Source organism: Condylura cristata, unplaced genomic scaffold, assembly GCF_000260355.1.
Source record: "Condylura cristata isolate star-nosed mole 26May11 unplaced genomic scaffold, ConCri1.0 scaffold00003, whole genome shotgun sequence".
NCBI lineage: Eukaryota > Metazoa > Chordata > Mammalia > Eulipotyphla > Talpidae > Condylura > Condylura cristata.
In genome coordinates this window covers 16,732,230-16,748,420 of record NW_004567104.1, presented here as the reverse complement: position 1 = coordinate 16,748,420, position 16,191 = coordinate 16,732,230, and the positions used below count along the sequence as shown (strand labels likewise).

The window sequence follows — 16,191 nt, the reverse complement described above, 5'->3', positions numbered from 1 at the left end:
TAGCAACCCCCACCTTAGCAAAGGCTCTGTTTTCCATAGTAGTTATTTATGCAGCCACTGTTCTAATTTGAAACTGCCGGAAAGCTGATGCATCCTTTTGTAATCCAGATGTACACATTAAAAATCTTCGTCCTTTCATTCAGAAGACTTATAATAATTTCATATTCCAAGGAACCTCACTAGGGATATGTAAAGCCTTGGAAGTAGAAGTACTTGAAGTCATTGGCACATTACCTCACCCACCAGGGAGCTTGAGAATGTCAGTAAACATTATAAAATTCACAGGATAGATATTTCTTCGTCTCTACATAGGTAAGCTGAAACTGTATCTTTGAAAAACTATTCAGGAAAATGAACTTACAAAAATTGTCATCAATTTCCTAAATATCTAAAAAATCAGGTTCATGGTATTTTTAAAAAGGAAAGATAATTTTCTTTTCTTTTTATTATTGTTTTTAGCCTTTTAAAAAAATGGTAACAACAAAGCCTACTCAGGAAACTCAGGAGATACAAGAAACTATAAAGAAGCAGGAAAAAAATACCTATATCCCTTAAGTCAGAGAGTGTAGTCTCAAAATTTCCTTTTAGTTTTTTATGTAGCCATTGCTTTTGTGTATTGAGATAGTTTTATTGCACCATTTGATGTTCGACTAGAAAAATTCATTGAAAAGGAAAATTTGAATTTTTGTAACCTTAACCTGGATCAATGGGACTGTAACTTATGCTCATAGCAATTGGGCCACACTGTGAAATGCTTGCTGTCTTCACTGAACTCTTAAGGAGGGGGCAGCTGCCACCACAGAGACAGGGCCCATTTCTGTGGCAGGACAGTATTGTGGACAAGACAATGGAGGAAACAAGACCTTATGTATTTAGTTGCCTGGGATTCATCATATGGGGCCAGCCTTTGTTCCTTGAATATTGTATCTGGACAAAATAAGATTGTATTTATCATTCAGAGCAACTTTAAAGAGCTCTTGCACAGAACCACCCCCACCCAGGTATGAGGGTGAGACTGTGAGAATTAAAAGGTGACTTAGACATCTGCAAGAAAGGCCTCAAAACAAACCAATCCTTCCAACTCTTTGACCTTTAATTTCTGGCCTCCAGAACCAGGAGTTAATAATCTGTTGTTTAAGCCACTCAATCTGTAGTATTTTCCAGAGTAGACAAATTCAGGGGCACCACTGAAGGCTAGAGGTCAAGTGAATGCTTGCTTTTGTAGCCCAGCAGCTAGATGAAGAGAATGAGGGTGACCCCTTGTCCACTATGGTCAAACACAGTTGAGTTCCAGTGTTGTAAACTCAGAGGCTTCTTTTCACACAGAGGACCTGCATTTTGTAATATTATTCAAGCTATATTTCTGGTGGCGTATGAATTTAAAAAGGTTTTGGTGACTAATCAGAGGCCTGATCATCCATCTAACAAATGACTTACATAATCTTTTAGATGGTAATCTACTCCTAAGAGAATAAATTAATTAATTATGGATTTGAATCACAGACACTGAGATTTGCATGTAAAAAGAATGGATCTCAGCTCCAAATTTGGATGTTCCACACCCATTTCTTTGCTTTCTTCAAAGAAGATACAGTGGTTTCCTAGCACCCCTCTTGCTAACCTGGTCAATAACTATGTTTCAGGCACCAAACCTGGTAGGTTTCTGTGGTGTCAAAAAACGAGGGCCTCATGTTGGTCACTGTGACTACTTACAGCTACCTAGGCCCCAAGTGACTCCTTAAAATCTAGTTTCTATTTCCCTGCCATGTGAGGATCCAAATTCATGTCAGTCCCTCCTTCTCCTCAGTTATAACCTCAGAACTCTTGGAGGTCAGAGATCAGAGCTCTTTTCCAGGGAAATACCTGAATGCTAAACACCTTCTCCCGTTCATCTCAGAAATACCCTCCTTTTCCCTCCATCCTTATAAAGCTGCCCTTTCTCTCTTAAGTTCTTTAAGATGCTTTTCCCATTTTCCTCCCCACAGAACACCAAAGGACTGTGGTCAAACTTAATAATATAGCAACAGGCAGGGATAGATCTTGTAGAAAAATTTGGCTTCAATTTAGGAACACACACTTCCCCTGAAGTTAGGAGAGCAGTCTGGCTTCCCATTTGGAATATGCAAAGAACAATTACAAGGAAAAAAAAAAACATAAAAAAAAAAAATCTGGGCTCTCCCTAGTGGCACAACGGGTTAAAACACCACATTATGAAGCTCTCTGAAGCCACAGCAGCACCAGTTTGATCCCCATCCTCAGGACCTCAGGAGCTGACCCACATGGTGTGACAGACCTCTCCTAACCCGCCCGCTGCTCCCCTCAGCAGTGTACTTCCTCGATCTGCCTGTTCTGCTCCCTGCTCTGTCTCTGGTGAAGCCTCTCACCCACCACATATCTGGCCTGTACCCCAGTTCTGTAAGCATAAATGAATAAATCTTTAAAACAAAAAATCATTCCTGACTACAGCCCTGAGGCATACAGCACGGGAGGAAGAGGGAGAGAGGCCTAAACAAGGAAGAGGGAGAGAGGCCTAAACAAGGGAGGGAAGAGCACAAGGGACTATGGTAATGCTGTGTATTGGGAACTACAGGAACAACACCAGAGGGGAGAGATCAAGTAATGCCCAAAGCTAACAACAATGTAAGAAGATAAATTAATTTCTCAAAACAAGAATTGAGTGGAAAACAACTACTAAACAAATAACTAACCCTGCCATGGGCTAGGCCTTAAATAGGATGCAGTCATGGTCACAGCCAAAGTCAAGACCTTTCTTACTTTAGTATCAAAGGTCAAGTTGTCATAAGGTAAGTGTGGCCTCGGAAGGCAAAAAGTTCACGGCCGGTGGAGTGCGCTACCCTAGCACCCTAAGCTCAGGCTTCTCCTAGCGCAGTGCCCGACACGGGAGGACTGATGAATGTTACTGTTTCTGCCCCCCCCCCCCCCCCCCCCCCCAGCTAGCTGCCTCACCAAGCCACTGCCCCGTCAGTCCCAAAGCTGTTGTTCCAACTCTTCGTATCATAACACCCTCTCCTGAAAGATCTTCGTAAGATGGGTTCCCATACTTCAAACTGTTTAAGTAATGCATTTTTAGCTAAATTTGATATATATGGTCTTGGTCCTTCATCTGGTAGTTATTTTCCTGCTGGAAAAAGTCACAACTAATCCAAATCACACTTTGGTCACAAAGTGGCTCTTCAGATATGAGGTATCATTAGATATGGGCAGTTTGAACATTTTATTCCTCCTGGAACTTATTTTGATTTATGAAGGAAACTGTCTTTCTGGAAATAAGCTAAATGATATAGCATGTTCTTAAATCCATCTCTCCTCATTTTTCCTGTCTCCTAGTCAGACACAGAGTTTTGGGATAAGATGCAAGCAGAATGGGAGGAAATGGCCCGGAGGAACTGGATATCTGAGAACCAAGAAGCGCAGAACCAAGTTACAATCTCAGCCAGTGAGAAGGTGACCAGTGTGTTCTTACATATGCGACCAGTTTTCTCAACCTGTCTGGAACTTACTTTTATAAATTAGTTGACAACTGTTTTGTGAAAAATCCAAGAAATAAACCATCAGTCTGACCTAGAAGAAATTGTGGTAAACAAAAACAATATAATCATCCAATGTTAAGCCTACAGAGCTGGAAAGGAATCCTCTTAATTTTATCAACGTTAAGTCAGACAGCTTGACAACTTGAATCCTGACTGATGGCCAGTATCTAAACTAGCAGGCAGAGAGGGTGGGATGGAACAACAACTGGACTAATGGCACAATGCTTTTTGTCAGCCTGCACAGGAGCAGTACAGGAGAGCTCAGAGCAGCAGTGATGTGATGGGTAGGGATGTGTTAGGACTGCATCTCATGGGTGTTTCATTATACCGCTAGGAAGGATGCACAATGGAAAAGATGCCTTTCACATAGCCAGGTCAAGTCCCAAAAGGGTTCCTTAGCACCATTCCTCTGATAAGAACCCATGCAAATATGTGAAGGCAGCAAGCCGTCAGTCACATTGCCCAGGAAATTCGCATTGCACTGGGATTTATGCTTTAAAAACACATGGGAAAAAAATAATAAATTCAAATGAATATAAAAATATAAAATGTCCTAACGTGGGTGAAAATATCTTTATATTATTATTTTTGTAGTAGAGGAAGTCTCAGTATTCAATTCTGGATCATGTCCATGATATTTAGTTCAATCCAACAAATATTTACCAAGTGCCTTCTTTGCCTTCTTTGCTGAGGAAATGATGATAAACAGCCTCTGATGTGAAGCAATTTGTAATCGACATAGCCATTAAATGTCTTCTTCCTCCCAATATTATCTGTCCCTCATTAGTAATCCAGACAATCTCATAAACTCAGAACAACCACCTCATTTAAAAAAAAAAATCCTTTTCACTAAAATATCAGAACTTACAAAGAAGCACAGTGATGCAGAGGGATAGACTCTGGGCTGAGATCCATGCCCCTGAGACATGACTGAGTCTGAACTTTTACTCCGGGACCCTACTAGCTATAACACCACTACATAAGCTGGTGCTATCCTCTCGGACTTTTCATAAGGGGTTTTGTCTTTCTAAGCACCTAGAGAGAGGGATGGTCTCCATATAACTATTTTAAAAACTAGTGGACAGCATCAACAAACCAATTTATTCATATATATCAAAGTAAAAGGATTTAATGATAATCTGACAGTAAGATTGCAACAAATAATATTGCCCAGATATTTCCAATGAGAGAGTAACTTGGCACAAACTTTCTCATAAGCAATCCTGCTACACATATACAAAGCCTCAAAATAATTCATAGATTTTGCTTAATAATTCCCTGTAAAGGGCCCTTCCTGATGACACAGTGGGTTAAAGCGCAGCACTACAAAGCTAAAGCCACTTCAGTCCTGAGTTCAACTCCCAGCCAGGAAGGTGACCCACATGGCGCGGCAGACCTCTCCTGACCTGCCCGCTGCTCCCCTCAGCAGTGTACTTCGTCAATCTGCCTGTTCTGTTCCCCACTCTGTCTCTGATGAATCCTGTCACCACCCCTGCACCTCTGGCCTATACCCCAGTTCTGTATGAATAAATAAATTTTTCAGGAGTAGAAGTCTATTTTAAGGTAATAATCCACACAAAGATTGGAAAATGAGGCTTTCACTGTAGCATTACTTATTAAAAAAAAAAAAACAAGTAACCTGATTGTATAAGTCCGAGGGAATTGGTTGCATTGTAACATAGTCTAATTTTAATTAATTGGGTTTAAGCCACAAAGCGCATATAAAATACCAGTTTGCTTATCATAAAAACAACTGAAAGGTTATTTGTAAAGTTTGTATCATTTAAATTTTTGCAATTCAATAATCTAAAACTTTACTCATTCCAAAAAGGATGGGATAGCACCCAGTGGGCCATGGCAGAAAGAAATCTGAGATATTACCATGACTTACAGCTCCTGAAGGACCAGGCTCATAGACAGATATACAGCATGGGGTATAACAATTCAGGGAAGTGAGTGGCAGCACTTTGCAAAAATGTATCCAAGAAAAGTCCATCTGTCTAAAATTTGGGGGGAAATGGTTAAAGCAAAAGAAAAAGAAAAAAGGAAAGAAGTATCAGAGGGAAAAATAAACTCTAAATATTGCAATGATCAGTGAAAGTATGCTGTATTCATAATAAGAACAAAACAATCATTCAAATTTAAATTTAATGACTTCAATTGTTCAGTTCAAATTGAAAAAGAACTGTACAATGAGGAAAGAAATTGACAGCTCCCTTCTCTGTTACAGGGATATTACTTTCACACTGAAAACCCCTTCAAAGACTGGCCTGGAGCATTTGAAGAAGGCTTAAAGAGGCTGAAGGAAGGGGACCTGCCAGTCACCATCCTATTCATGGAGGCAGCAATTCTTCAGGACCCGGGAGATGCAGAGGTTGTCATTTCTACTTGTTTCAGAAAGTGAATACCTGTGCTAATGAGGGACAGATTATACTTTGCCAGCTACTGGCACTTTATCAAGCAAAGGTTCCCAAGAGAATTAACCGGGCGTACTCAGGATTTGAGTTTAAAAGTCCCAAATAGGTATATAAAGTATCTCTATCAAACCTGTTGTCTCTGTAGTGTCCAAAAAAGAAAGGATGGGGCCAGGAAAATAAAACCCAAAATTGCCAGCAGCATTTATTGGGGGCTGGAGGAAGGGTGGATACTGTGTCATTTCCCTACAGGTCTAAAATCACGCCAAATATCAACTTTGATTTACTCGCTCAGCATTTATTGAGCACACACAATGTCTCAGGAATTAATTGTGCAAGGTACTGGCTTAAAATATTGAAGGGCTAGAAAAATGGAACTGTTGAAAAAACACGTTTGTGATTCATCTGGAGAGACAAGTCAATAAATCAATGCAATGTAATAAATGCCATGTCAGAGTATGCACACGATGCTAGGCGAGTGGATAGTAGGCCCCCTGGCCCAGCCTTCCCCTACAAATGATGCCAAAGCTGAGAGTTGAAGGAGAAAGGGTTAAAGCCCACAAGGAGTTGCGCTGTAGTTGAGCGAATTGTTTGGGTGGGCAGAGACACAAGAACATGCACCTCGCCTGGAGGGTGGTGGGGAGAGACTGGCAGGGAGGCAGCCAGAAAGGTAGGCAAAGGCTTGATCTTCATCCCAGAAAATCTGCAGAACCACTAGGAGACTCAACTGATCAGAGACAGAGGGTCACTTTTGCACCTTAGAAAAGCCCCTTTCAGGCTCTCCCTGTTGGCGCAACGGGTTAAAGCACCGCATTATGAAGCTCTCTGAAGCCAATGTGGCATGAGTTCGATCCCCGGCCAAGGAGCTGACCCATATGGCGTGGCAGACCTCTTCTTACCCACCTGCTACTACCCTAGCAGTGTACTTTGTCAATCTGCCTGTTCTACTCTGTCTCTGGTGAATCCTCTCACACACCACACTTCTGGCCTGTACCCCAGTTCTGTAAGCATGAATAAATAAATCTTAAAAAAAAAAAAGAAAGAAAGAAAGAAAAAGAAAAGCCCCTTTCTCTGAGGTGTAACTGGTGATGACAGGCAAAGCCTGTCTTAATTTACTAAGAGGTTTCTGCAGTCCTATCTTAACCTACTGTTTCCAAACCTGCAAAGGTCTGTAATAAAATAGTGATAGGGGTATAATGGCAACTTTTCATCTTGTAATGTATTTTTAGGACACATCTTTAAAAGAATAGTCCCTTTTGGAGTCAGGTCTATAATTACAGTGCTCCAAAACATTTTGGAACCAGGTTTATAATTACAGTGCTGAGTAGGTAGTACAAAACAGTGGTTAGGCCTTTAGGCTCTGCTGTCCTAACTGTGAGTTCAAATCCCTGCTCTCCTTCCAGTTAACCATGAGCCATGGGACCTAAGGCAAGCCATCTAAAGCCTCTTAATTCCATTTTCTCATATGTAAAACAGAAATCACTATTATAGTATCTATCTCATTGGGTGCTCTAAAGGCTCAATCAGTTCATACAAATAACGTACTGAGTTTGGTGTCTCACACAATATTTAGCCTTCATTATTATAATTGGCTGTACTTCATTGCATAGAAAGAATGAGTAAACTGATCACTAAAGCTTCTAGTATCTTGTTAGTCGATACCTTAACCACTGTCAGATTGACCTGAATGTTGAAATTCTGAATCAAATATTGAGCTTTTACATGAATCATTGTAGAAGAGAAAGTCACTGCATTAATACAAACTACAGGCCACCAACCACACTAAAACAATGATGTCATCTTACATTCCTAGATGCTACGTGTTAATAAAGTATTTTCATCTATATTGTATCATTTGACACAAACTTGGGAGATTAAAAAAAGAAACTTCTATATGTTCTTATCCAAGATTCATAAATGAGAAAATCAAGACACTTGGTAACTAATGGATCCCAAAGTTACTGACACTGGGTGATCACAAGCTTAGGATAATGGACAATTTGTGGACATTGAAAATGACAGCATGCCCAAACGGCAAGAAGTCCCCATGTTTCATCAGTCATTTCTTACAAACAGTTCTAAGATGCATGGATGGTGACATCAAAACAAGGGTTTCTCTGTGTACATTTATGAGATTCTCTGGAGAAGGAGAATCAAATTTTTTTTAAGTAACATTGGTTTGTCCACACCATCCTTTGCTCCCACCCTATTATCCCACCCCCTCACCCCCAACCCCAGCAGCCTCAATTCAGCAGTCATTTCTAGATTTTGTTTTGTTTTAGTTTTGCTAGTCCCTTTATCTTGTTTCTCTGCATTCTACGTAAGTAAAATTATGTGACTTTTGGCTTTCTCCCTCTGTTTTATTTCACTTGCATCATCCCCTCCAATTCCATCCATGTTGTCACAAGTGGCAGTTCATGTTGTTATGAGTTTATGCCATGTATGTAATAATAACCCATGAAGAGGAAAACCAATATGACTTTTCTCACATTTTAAGATGATTCTATGTGTTTTCATGTAGTTTTGCTTTTAAATGGTCATCACAATGACTCTCAAAGTTGGGAGTTACACATTTCTCAAACTTTTTGAAACAAAATTCACACTAACACCCATTCCTCCAGCAAATTTGAGTATTGTATGTAATGAAATATGTTGATGATTACACTTATAGTGACATGAAAAACAATGTTCTTATATGTAGAAATTTATATCTAAAATATTCATCCTAAATATGAAAAATGTTACCTGCTTGAAACTATTCTTCGCATTATTGACAATAGCAAAGGACTAGAGTAATAGCAAGGACAATAGCAAATAGCCTTCCAACAGAAAGGGGTGGTTGAAAAAGTAATGGGGTATCTACTCAAGAAAGTTTTAATTAAATTATGAGGATTCTGCAAAAACGTGAAATGTTCATGATGCAATGGAAAGTATAAATAAAAGCTATACACTGAGTAGTCATTATATTGTATTTTATAGATGTTTTATGCTTTTGACAGTGATTATGTGAGGCATTATCAGGATGGGGTGTTTGTTTTGTTTTGTTTTTCCTAGTTCCTAGATTTCTTGTTAACTCTGCTAATAGCTGACTTTCACTTAGACAAGTTAACTTCATTCTATTCATCCTGAGATTCCTTATTATAAACTTTAGACTCCTTAGTTACATTTATGAAAATACTTTTCGATTTCAAGATGTAAACCATCAGGAAATCTCAGAAACTCTGAGAGTTCTATAGCATTGGGTCACAGGACAAAATAAATACTGGAAGAGTGTGGAAGTAGTGGCAGAGGATTGATCCAGCTGTTAGGAGAGGGTTTTAGTGAAGATATGCATATAGTTGTCCCTATCAGGAGACACAGCTAAGACAGGTTGCTCTGCAAAGAAGAATCTGTCACAAGTAAACAACCTATGAAAACATTGGATGATATTGGTTCCTCTTACAATGTTGACATCTTCTTTTTTGTTGGGTATGGGGGTTTTGTTTTTTTGTTTTTGTAGGCATGGCAATTCCTCGGAATAACCCAGGCAGAGAATGAAAATGAACAAGCAGCTATTGTCGCCCTCCAGAGGTAGATGGAGCTAAGTGCAAATTCATGGGCCTGGTGGACACTCGTAAACGGACTGCCTGTGTTTCAGACTTGTCTTGAATTTTTTTTTAATTATTTCAAATAATAATTTACTCTTTTATTCTCCCCCATGAAGTATCACCATTAACTTTTCTGAATACATGGTGAAGAATTTGGCCAAAGTGCTGAGATGCCACATATTACTTACTTCTAGAAAACAAGAACATATGAACAAATGTTTCGCCATCTATAAATTTGAACATTCAGAGATTAAAAACTAAATAGTGCTTTGTAAAGAAGAGAGATCTTGTTTTTGGTGCAGACATTCATAAGCACAAAGGAAAGTCTGTGTGAGAGGCAATCATAAAATATAGTCATTGAATAGAGTTCCTTTCAACATTTCTGCAGCATTTGAAAATTTTCTTCAGGAAATACACACTCAACATAATCTTAATGTAATCTTTGACAGTGGAGAATCTTCTGAGATAGTTTCAGCAACCTGAAAATATAACTCCCAAGCCCCTGACAAATGTTCTCACTACTTTGGGTGGGTATATCACATCTTACTTGAACCCTTATTTAAACAGCAGCCACCAGATGGAGTGTCACTTTCCCTGCCCTTTTTTACACATTAAGAATGAATGAACATAAACTTCATATATAATCTATCATGCATATATATTTTTCTTATACATGTTTTCATATATAATCTCTTCCAAATATAGGTAATCATTGCTCAGCCTTATCCAGAGACTACCAACCTCAGAGGTCCACCCACAACTTCTGTACCAAAATTTGCATTTTTACCAGGTCCCCAGAAAATTGTCTTGATGTCAAAGTTTGAAGAGCCCTTGCAGAGGCCAGTGGAATAGCATGAGAGGGAAACTAGAGGTTATACCACCTGTGAACACATCAGTCATCTGCAAACACAAGATCTCTCTCCTTTACAAAAGACTATTTAGTCTTTTATCTCTCAATGTTCCAATTAAGTTCAAGTCAATTTGTTTTGTGATAAAGTACATTTAACAAATAAGTATACAGCAGCATTAAAGTAGTGATATACCCTATTTCTCCTTAGATAATATAACTCCTAAAAATTATGTGCAGTGATTAGTCATATTTTCATTGTTTTAGAACCACTAATTAAAATCACAAAGTCTAACACTTATCAGGATGGTATTTAGCTTTTTAAAAATATGCCTAGTTCCCAACTTTTATATGAATACAGAATTTTCAGGGACTTAATATAAACAAACTTAGTAATGCTTTTGCACCATTTAATTATGGTTTCAAATGTTCTAAAGAATTGTTAGATTCAGGCTCAAAAAAATCTGAAATTGGCATGTATTTTTGTTGTTGTTTTGTTTTGTTTTTGTCTTGCCTTCTTAAGGTGCTTAGAATTACAGCCTAACAACTTGAAAGCATTGATGGCTTTGGCTGTGAGTTACACGAACACTGGCCATCAGCAAGATGCCTGTGATGCTCTAAAGAACTGGATTAAGCAAAACCCAAAGTACAAGTACCTTGTGAAGAGCAAGAAGGGATCTCCAGGCCTCACCCGGCGGATGTCTAAGTCTCCGGTTGACAGGTATATCCTTCTCATTAAAGTCACATTTAATCACTTTCCTGGTCATTGAAGAGCCTCAGTCCCATATCGCCACTTCCAGAATAGGTAGCAGGACAACATTCTACCAGAAGCAGCACTGATCTCAAAGATTGATGCTGAGATAGAGCAACTTTTGGACACATGATCTACTGTGCGAGCACTCACAGACATTGATCTGAGAGGCCTGTTTTAAAGCCAAATGCTTTGAAAATGTAATTAACCTAAAATAAATTATAGTGTCAATGCATAAATTTCATAAGGCCTGAGAATTAGGTGTGGGGATTTAGTATCTATCAGCAATAGATCACAGTGGGAAATTCTCTCACTGAGGCCTAAGGAAGCTAGGGCTCTAAGAATCCATGGGTTCTATGTTGACACACACAGGGTCAGTGAAATTCTCCTTGTGACGTCTTCACTGATCATGGTCTGTATTTGTAGATGATAAAACATTTCATGAAAATCAGTAGGCATCTTTTAACATCTGGTATCAATTGTCCTCTCTTTAAGCTATGTTGTTTCAGGCAAGACTTTTCCAATTGGTAAAGTTTTCTTACCCCAGGGGACATAATGGTAAATCACTTTTGTTCACACCTTTTGGGTCATAAATCTAACTTTTTCCCTTGTAGCTCTGTTCTGGAAGGAGTGAAAGAATTATATCTGGAAGCTGCCCACCAAAATGGAGATATGATCGACCCAGACCTACAGACGGGGCTGGGAGTTCTGTTCCACTTGAGCGGAGAATTTAATCGAGCAATAGATGCATTTAATGCTGCATTAACTGTTCGGCCAGAGGTAAATTCACAGAAATAAACCATGGTTTTTTGGTTAAAAATAAGTTTCACGGCCTACTTTTTCTACTTTCCTGCTATACCTTTATTTCCTGCATGGTTGAAAATGATCAGTACTCATGATATGCTACTGTGGTTAATAGTTAACCATCTAAAATAGAAACTGAACTGCCTGAAAGTGTCAATGGTAGCTGCTCTTTGATGAATGAAGTCATTTCATAATGTTGTCCACAAAGATTTCTCAGTAATTATCCAAGTCATGCTCTCTGTTCATGGCTAATTTTTTCTATCATCCTACTGCAGGGACTATGGGAATACCCTGTCACTGGATTAGTTGGTAAAGCTCTAATCTTGTCTTTAGGACTATTCTTTATGGAACCGTCTGGGGGCGACCTTGGCGAACGGAGACCGCAGCGAGGAAGCGGTGGAGGCTTATACGCGCGCGCTGGAGATTCAGCCCGGCTTCATCAGATCCAGATACAACCTGGGAATCAGCTGCATCAACCTGGGCGCCTACAGGTGAGTATGGCAGTAGGCTGACAACCAAAAGCCATAATCAGGGCTACGGTTGAGTTACCTGAAAGCTTGTCTCCAGAAAAATAACCCATTTGGGAGAATAATCCTCCCCCTTCTAATAAGGATTAACTTTGAACTTTCATACCCTGAGGTCGGTGGAAGCAGGCACAGTTTGCTGCACTGGTTCTGAGTCTGTAGAAATCAGTAATCTTGGGAGGTTTTTTTTGTGAAATGTGGAGTGCAGCACTTTCCTCCTGAGATTTTGATCGGGTCAGCCTAGGTTGCAACCAGTTATCTGGGTTTTTACACCCAATGGCAACTCTGGGAAACATGAACAGCCCACCCTTTATTTTCTAAATATCTAGGTAAGGAGAGGGAAAAAAAAAAGCTTGTGTGGGGGGGGGCGGAGAATGAGGGAGAGGATGGGGTGGGGAGAAGAGTCCAGCAGAAGCAAAATGACTTAAGAAAATTCCTGAGCCAGTGTGTGGCAAAGCACAACCAAGAATCCAAGTTTTCCAAACCTAATTTACCAGTAAAGTTGGTTTTATTTTATTAGAGAATCATTTAGTGGTGGGTATGCCATTTGAAATGTCTTTCTCTTTCATGGTTTCTTATTACCATCCAGGTCTATGCCCTCTTTCCTTTTCCCCTGTCAATATGGATGACCCTCCCACCCTCTTCCTTAACAGGACCATAAATGGTCTTTATATCTTTGGATTAAATGAAAGTAAGGATGATTATTTTTTCTTCTGTTTTTTCCATTTTTTAAATAATGGAAATGGAATTGCTTTTGTAGCTGGAAAAAAAAAAGAATTGTTAGTTTTTTTTTTTTCTTTATTCATTCTTTTAATGGAGGTAACATTAAGATCCTTCCCATCAGGTATTGCCACCAAAGTGCACCAGCTACCAAATCACCCATAATCTATCACGATGGTCCATTGTAGTTCCTTCCCTCTTTATTCTCATCCCTTCCTCCTCTGGGTGCTTTGGTCCTGAGTCAACTTTCAAGAGTTAGTTTTTAAGCATGACCTTACTTCTAAGGCTATGTTTGGGTTTTCTATATCCCATTAAGTGTTAGCTTTAAACTCCACCAAAAAAAAAAAGTTTCTCCCTCAGAAAGAGCCAGACAAACTTGAGTTCAAATCACAGTTCTGTCACTTGTTTCTCTGACTCTGAGCATATAATTTTGAACCTCATTTTCTTCACCTGCTTAAAAAAAGAGACCACAATAAAAGAAAGACATACATTTCAGGATTACTATGCAGGTTAAATAGAATTGCATAACACAGAGCAGATGCTCAATATCTAGTAGACACATTATTGTGATTATCATGATTATCATTCTGTCATCATCCTTATTATTTAGATACGTCATCAAAGCAACATCTTAGGAATTATCTTTTCACTTGCATTTGGGCATTATGCCACTGGCAAATATTGAGACCTTAGAAACCAGTTGCTGGAGTTATACTAACAGGATCTTCTAAAGAACATTAGTCACAGACTACAATATTTCCTCTATGAGGCTCTTTGTCAGCTTGAAAGGAGGAATGGCTAACAACTCTTGAACAACTGGTTTTTTTTTTTTTTGCCAAATGGACATTATGAAATGTGTCAAGCAAAGCCTTCTTTATCAGTTGTGCATGGGACCATGCTGAACTTGGGCAATCTCCAGCTCAGCAGCTGTTTCAGGTCTGACAATGTCCGTTCAGTACAAGCAGCATTTCTGGCTTCATCTTATTTCCTAAACTGATTTTTATCTTTGTATTTTACTAGCCCTTTTAGCCACTTATTTTATGAGATACTGTAGGTCCGTTTTTATAACTAGGAGAGATATGAATAAAAATATACATGTAGAAATATTGAATTCAATTAAAAAAGGCTTTATGCATCTTCTGGATGAACTTAATTATATCTTCTTTTCAGTGTAGAAAACAATACTCAAGAGACAAACTAGTTTTTTTGGTGTAAGATGTGATATAGTAGTTATAGTAAGATATAGTAGTTATATAAGATATAGTAATTGTCAGTAGGGCAACTACTTGCAGAAAGCCATAAAAATAAATGACATGTAGGAATAGGCACTTCAGTTGAGAAATCAATTTTTATTCTTCAAGCCAGTACAGAAGCAGGCCAACTTTAGAGTTGACAGGTAAAATGTAGAATGTTCCATTAAACTGATATTTAGACAATCAATAAGTATGACTTGAAGATAAATATTTCCCCAAAATAAATGGGACGTGCTTATTCTAAACTTATTCATCATCTGTCTGATAATCCAAATTTATCTGTACATCTTTTATTCTTATTTGCTAATTATGGCCACTTTGATTAGTTGGTTTCTTTAGAACAACTCAGATGAGCTTTGTGAGTCATTCGTTGTCATGTGATATGTAGTAAATCTTGTGAAATGATGAGCAGACTGTATTTTTTCCTGAGAAAACATCAAGTGAGACATAAACTTTAAATTAATTCTGAAAATAAGTTTAACTTGAGTTGTGGCAGATATTACAAAATAACAACTCTCAATAAAGAGGTGGCTCAGGGCAGTCAGGAGCTGGTGCAAATACTTCTATCGCCATCAAAGTTGTGGAGCTTCCCCCATGTTTATGGAATATCTTTGCAGATAGCTAAACACTTGACTGTCATCTCTAGCTTTCTTTATTAATATTTATTTCCACGTATATTTTTTACATCATTGTTCTTTTTTGTACAATGTTTGATTTCTTCACTCAGGTGTAGTCCCCACAAAACTCCCACCACCAATTCACCCAAGAGCCATCACCATAGTCCTTTGTACTTTTCCTGCCCTGTTTTGACCCCTCTCTGCTCCCTTCCCCTGCAGAATGTCTCTAATTTATAGTTGCCTGCTAATTTTTGGTTTTTTATTTAGTTATTATTATATTTTTGCCTGATCATCTCATATTTTCTATAAGTAGTATAAAGCAAGTTCTACCCTGGTACTATATACAAACAAAACAAGGAAAGGAAATTTCTGGTGTAAAATTTAGGGGTAGCTCAAAATGTTACTCCTTTGTCAATAGGGGTTCCAGAGTGGAACGTAGACCAAGGAATATTAACCTTTACAAATGTGAGAATACTTTTCAATAAAAAAAAAAGAAATCTCATCCTTTTTGATAGAAACATTTCTACTGTTTGTATATCCTGGAAAAGAGAAATGCCTTTTTGAATGAATGTGGTTTTTTAATTAATCGTGAACAACTTAAATATATTCATGTATGAAACATTTAAAACTATTTACACTTATATTTACTTCCCCAAAAGGACTTAAAGTTCCAAGTTGAGAAAAAGTCTAGATTATTGTCATAAGAAAAATCAATAGTTGCTTGTGAGGCTGAGAATCTAATTCTTATCTGTTATTCTCCATATCCCTCAAAGGCCATTACCACACAGTTTGGGTCTTGCAGCACCAGTTCATAAGGGGAGTGAGAGACCTTACAGGATCATGATGATGAGAGGAACTGGAAATTGTCCTTTAAGCCGCCACTCTGTGGTGATGGAGCCAGAAAACTTCCAATGCACAGACTCCCCAATGTACAGACTCTCCAATGCACATCTATTAATAAAGCCTCCACTCTTGCTTGATTACAAGAAATCCAGAAGAGGGGGTGGTTAAAACACCCCACTCCCTTCCACTACCAGGTTGCTACATACCACATAATCACTTCCCAGTTGTCTTTTATTTCCAGGCAGAGCTAACAACATGAACAAAATGCCCAGTTCATGTG

At 38.6% G+C, this 16,191-nt stretch overlaps 1 protein-coding gene across 7 annotated transcripts in view; it reads left to right on the top strand.

Annotated features, from left to right (window-relative positions):
- Positions 1–16,191, top strand: part of PEX5L (peroxisomal biogenesis factor 5-like) — a 227,819-nt gene that overhangs the window by 204,573 nt on the left and 7,055 nt on the right. For all 7 annotated transcript variants that reach the window (XM_004675002.2, XM_004674999.2, XM_004674997.2 and 4 more), the window contains 6 exons: positions 3,349–3,465; positions 5,782–5,925; positions 9,465–9,535; positions 10,923–11,120; positions 11,765–11,930; positions 12,288–12,445. In XM_004675002.2, the coding sequence (XP_004675059.1) occupies positions 3,349–3,465; positions 5,782–5,925; positions 9,465–9,535; positions 10,923–11,120; positions 11,765–11,930; positions 12,288–12,445 (854 nt within the window). The remainder of the gene's footprint in view (positions 1–3,348; positions 3,466–5,781; positions 5,926–9,464; positions 9,536–10,922; positions 11,121–11,764; positions 11,931–12,287; positions 12,446–16,191) is intronic.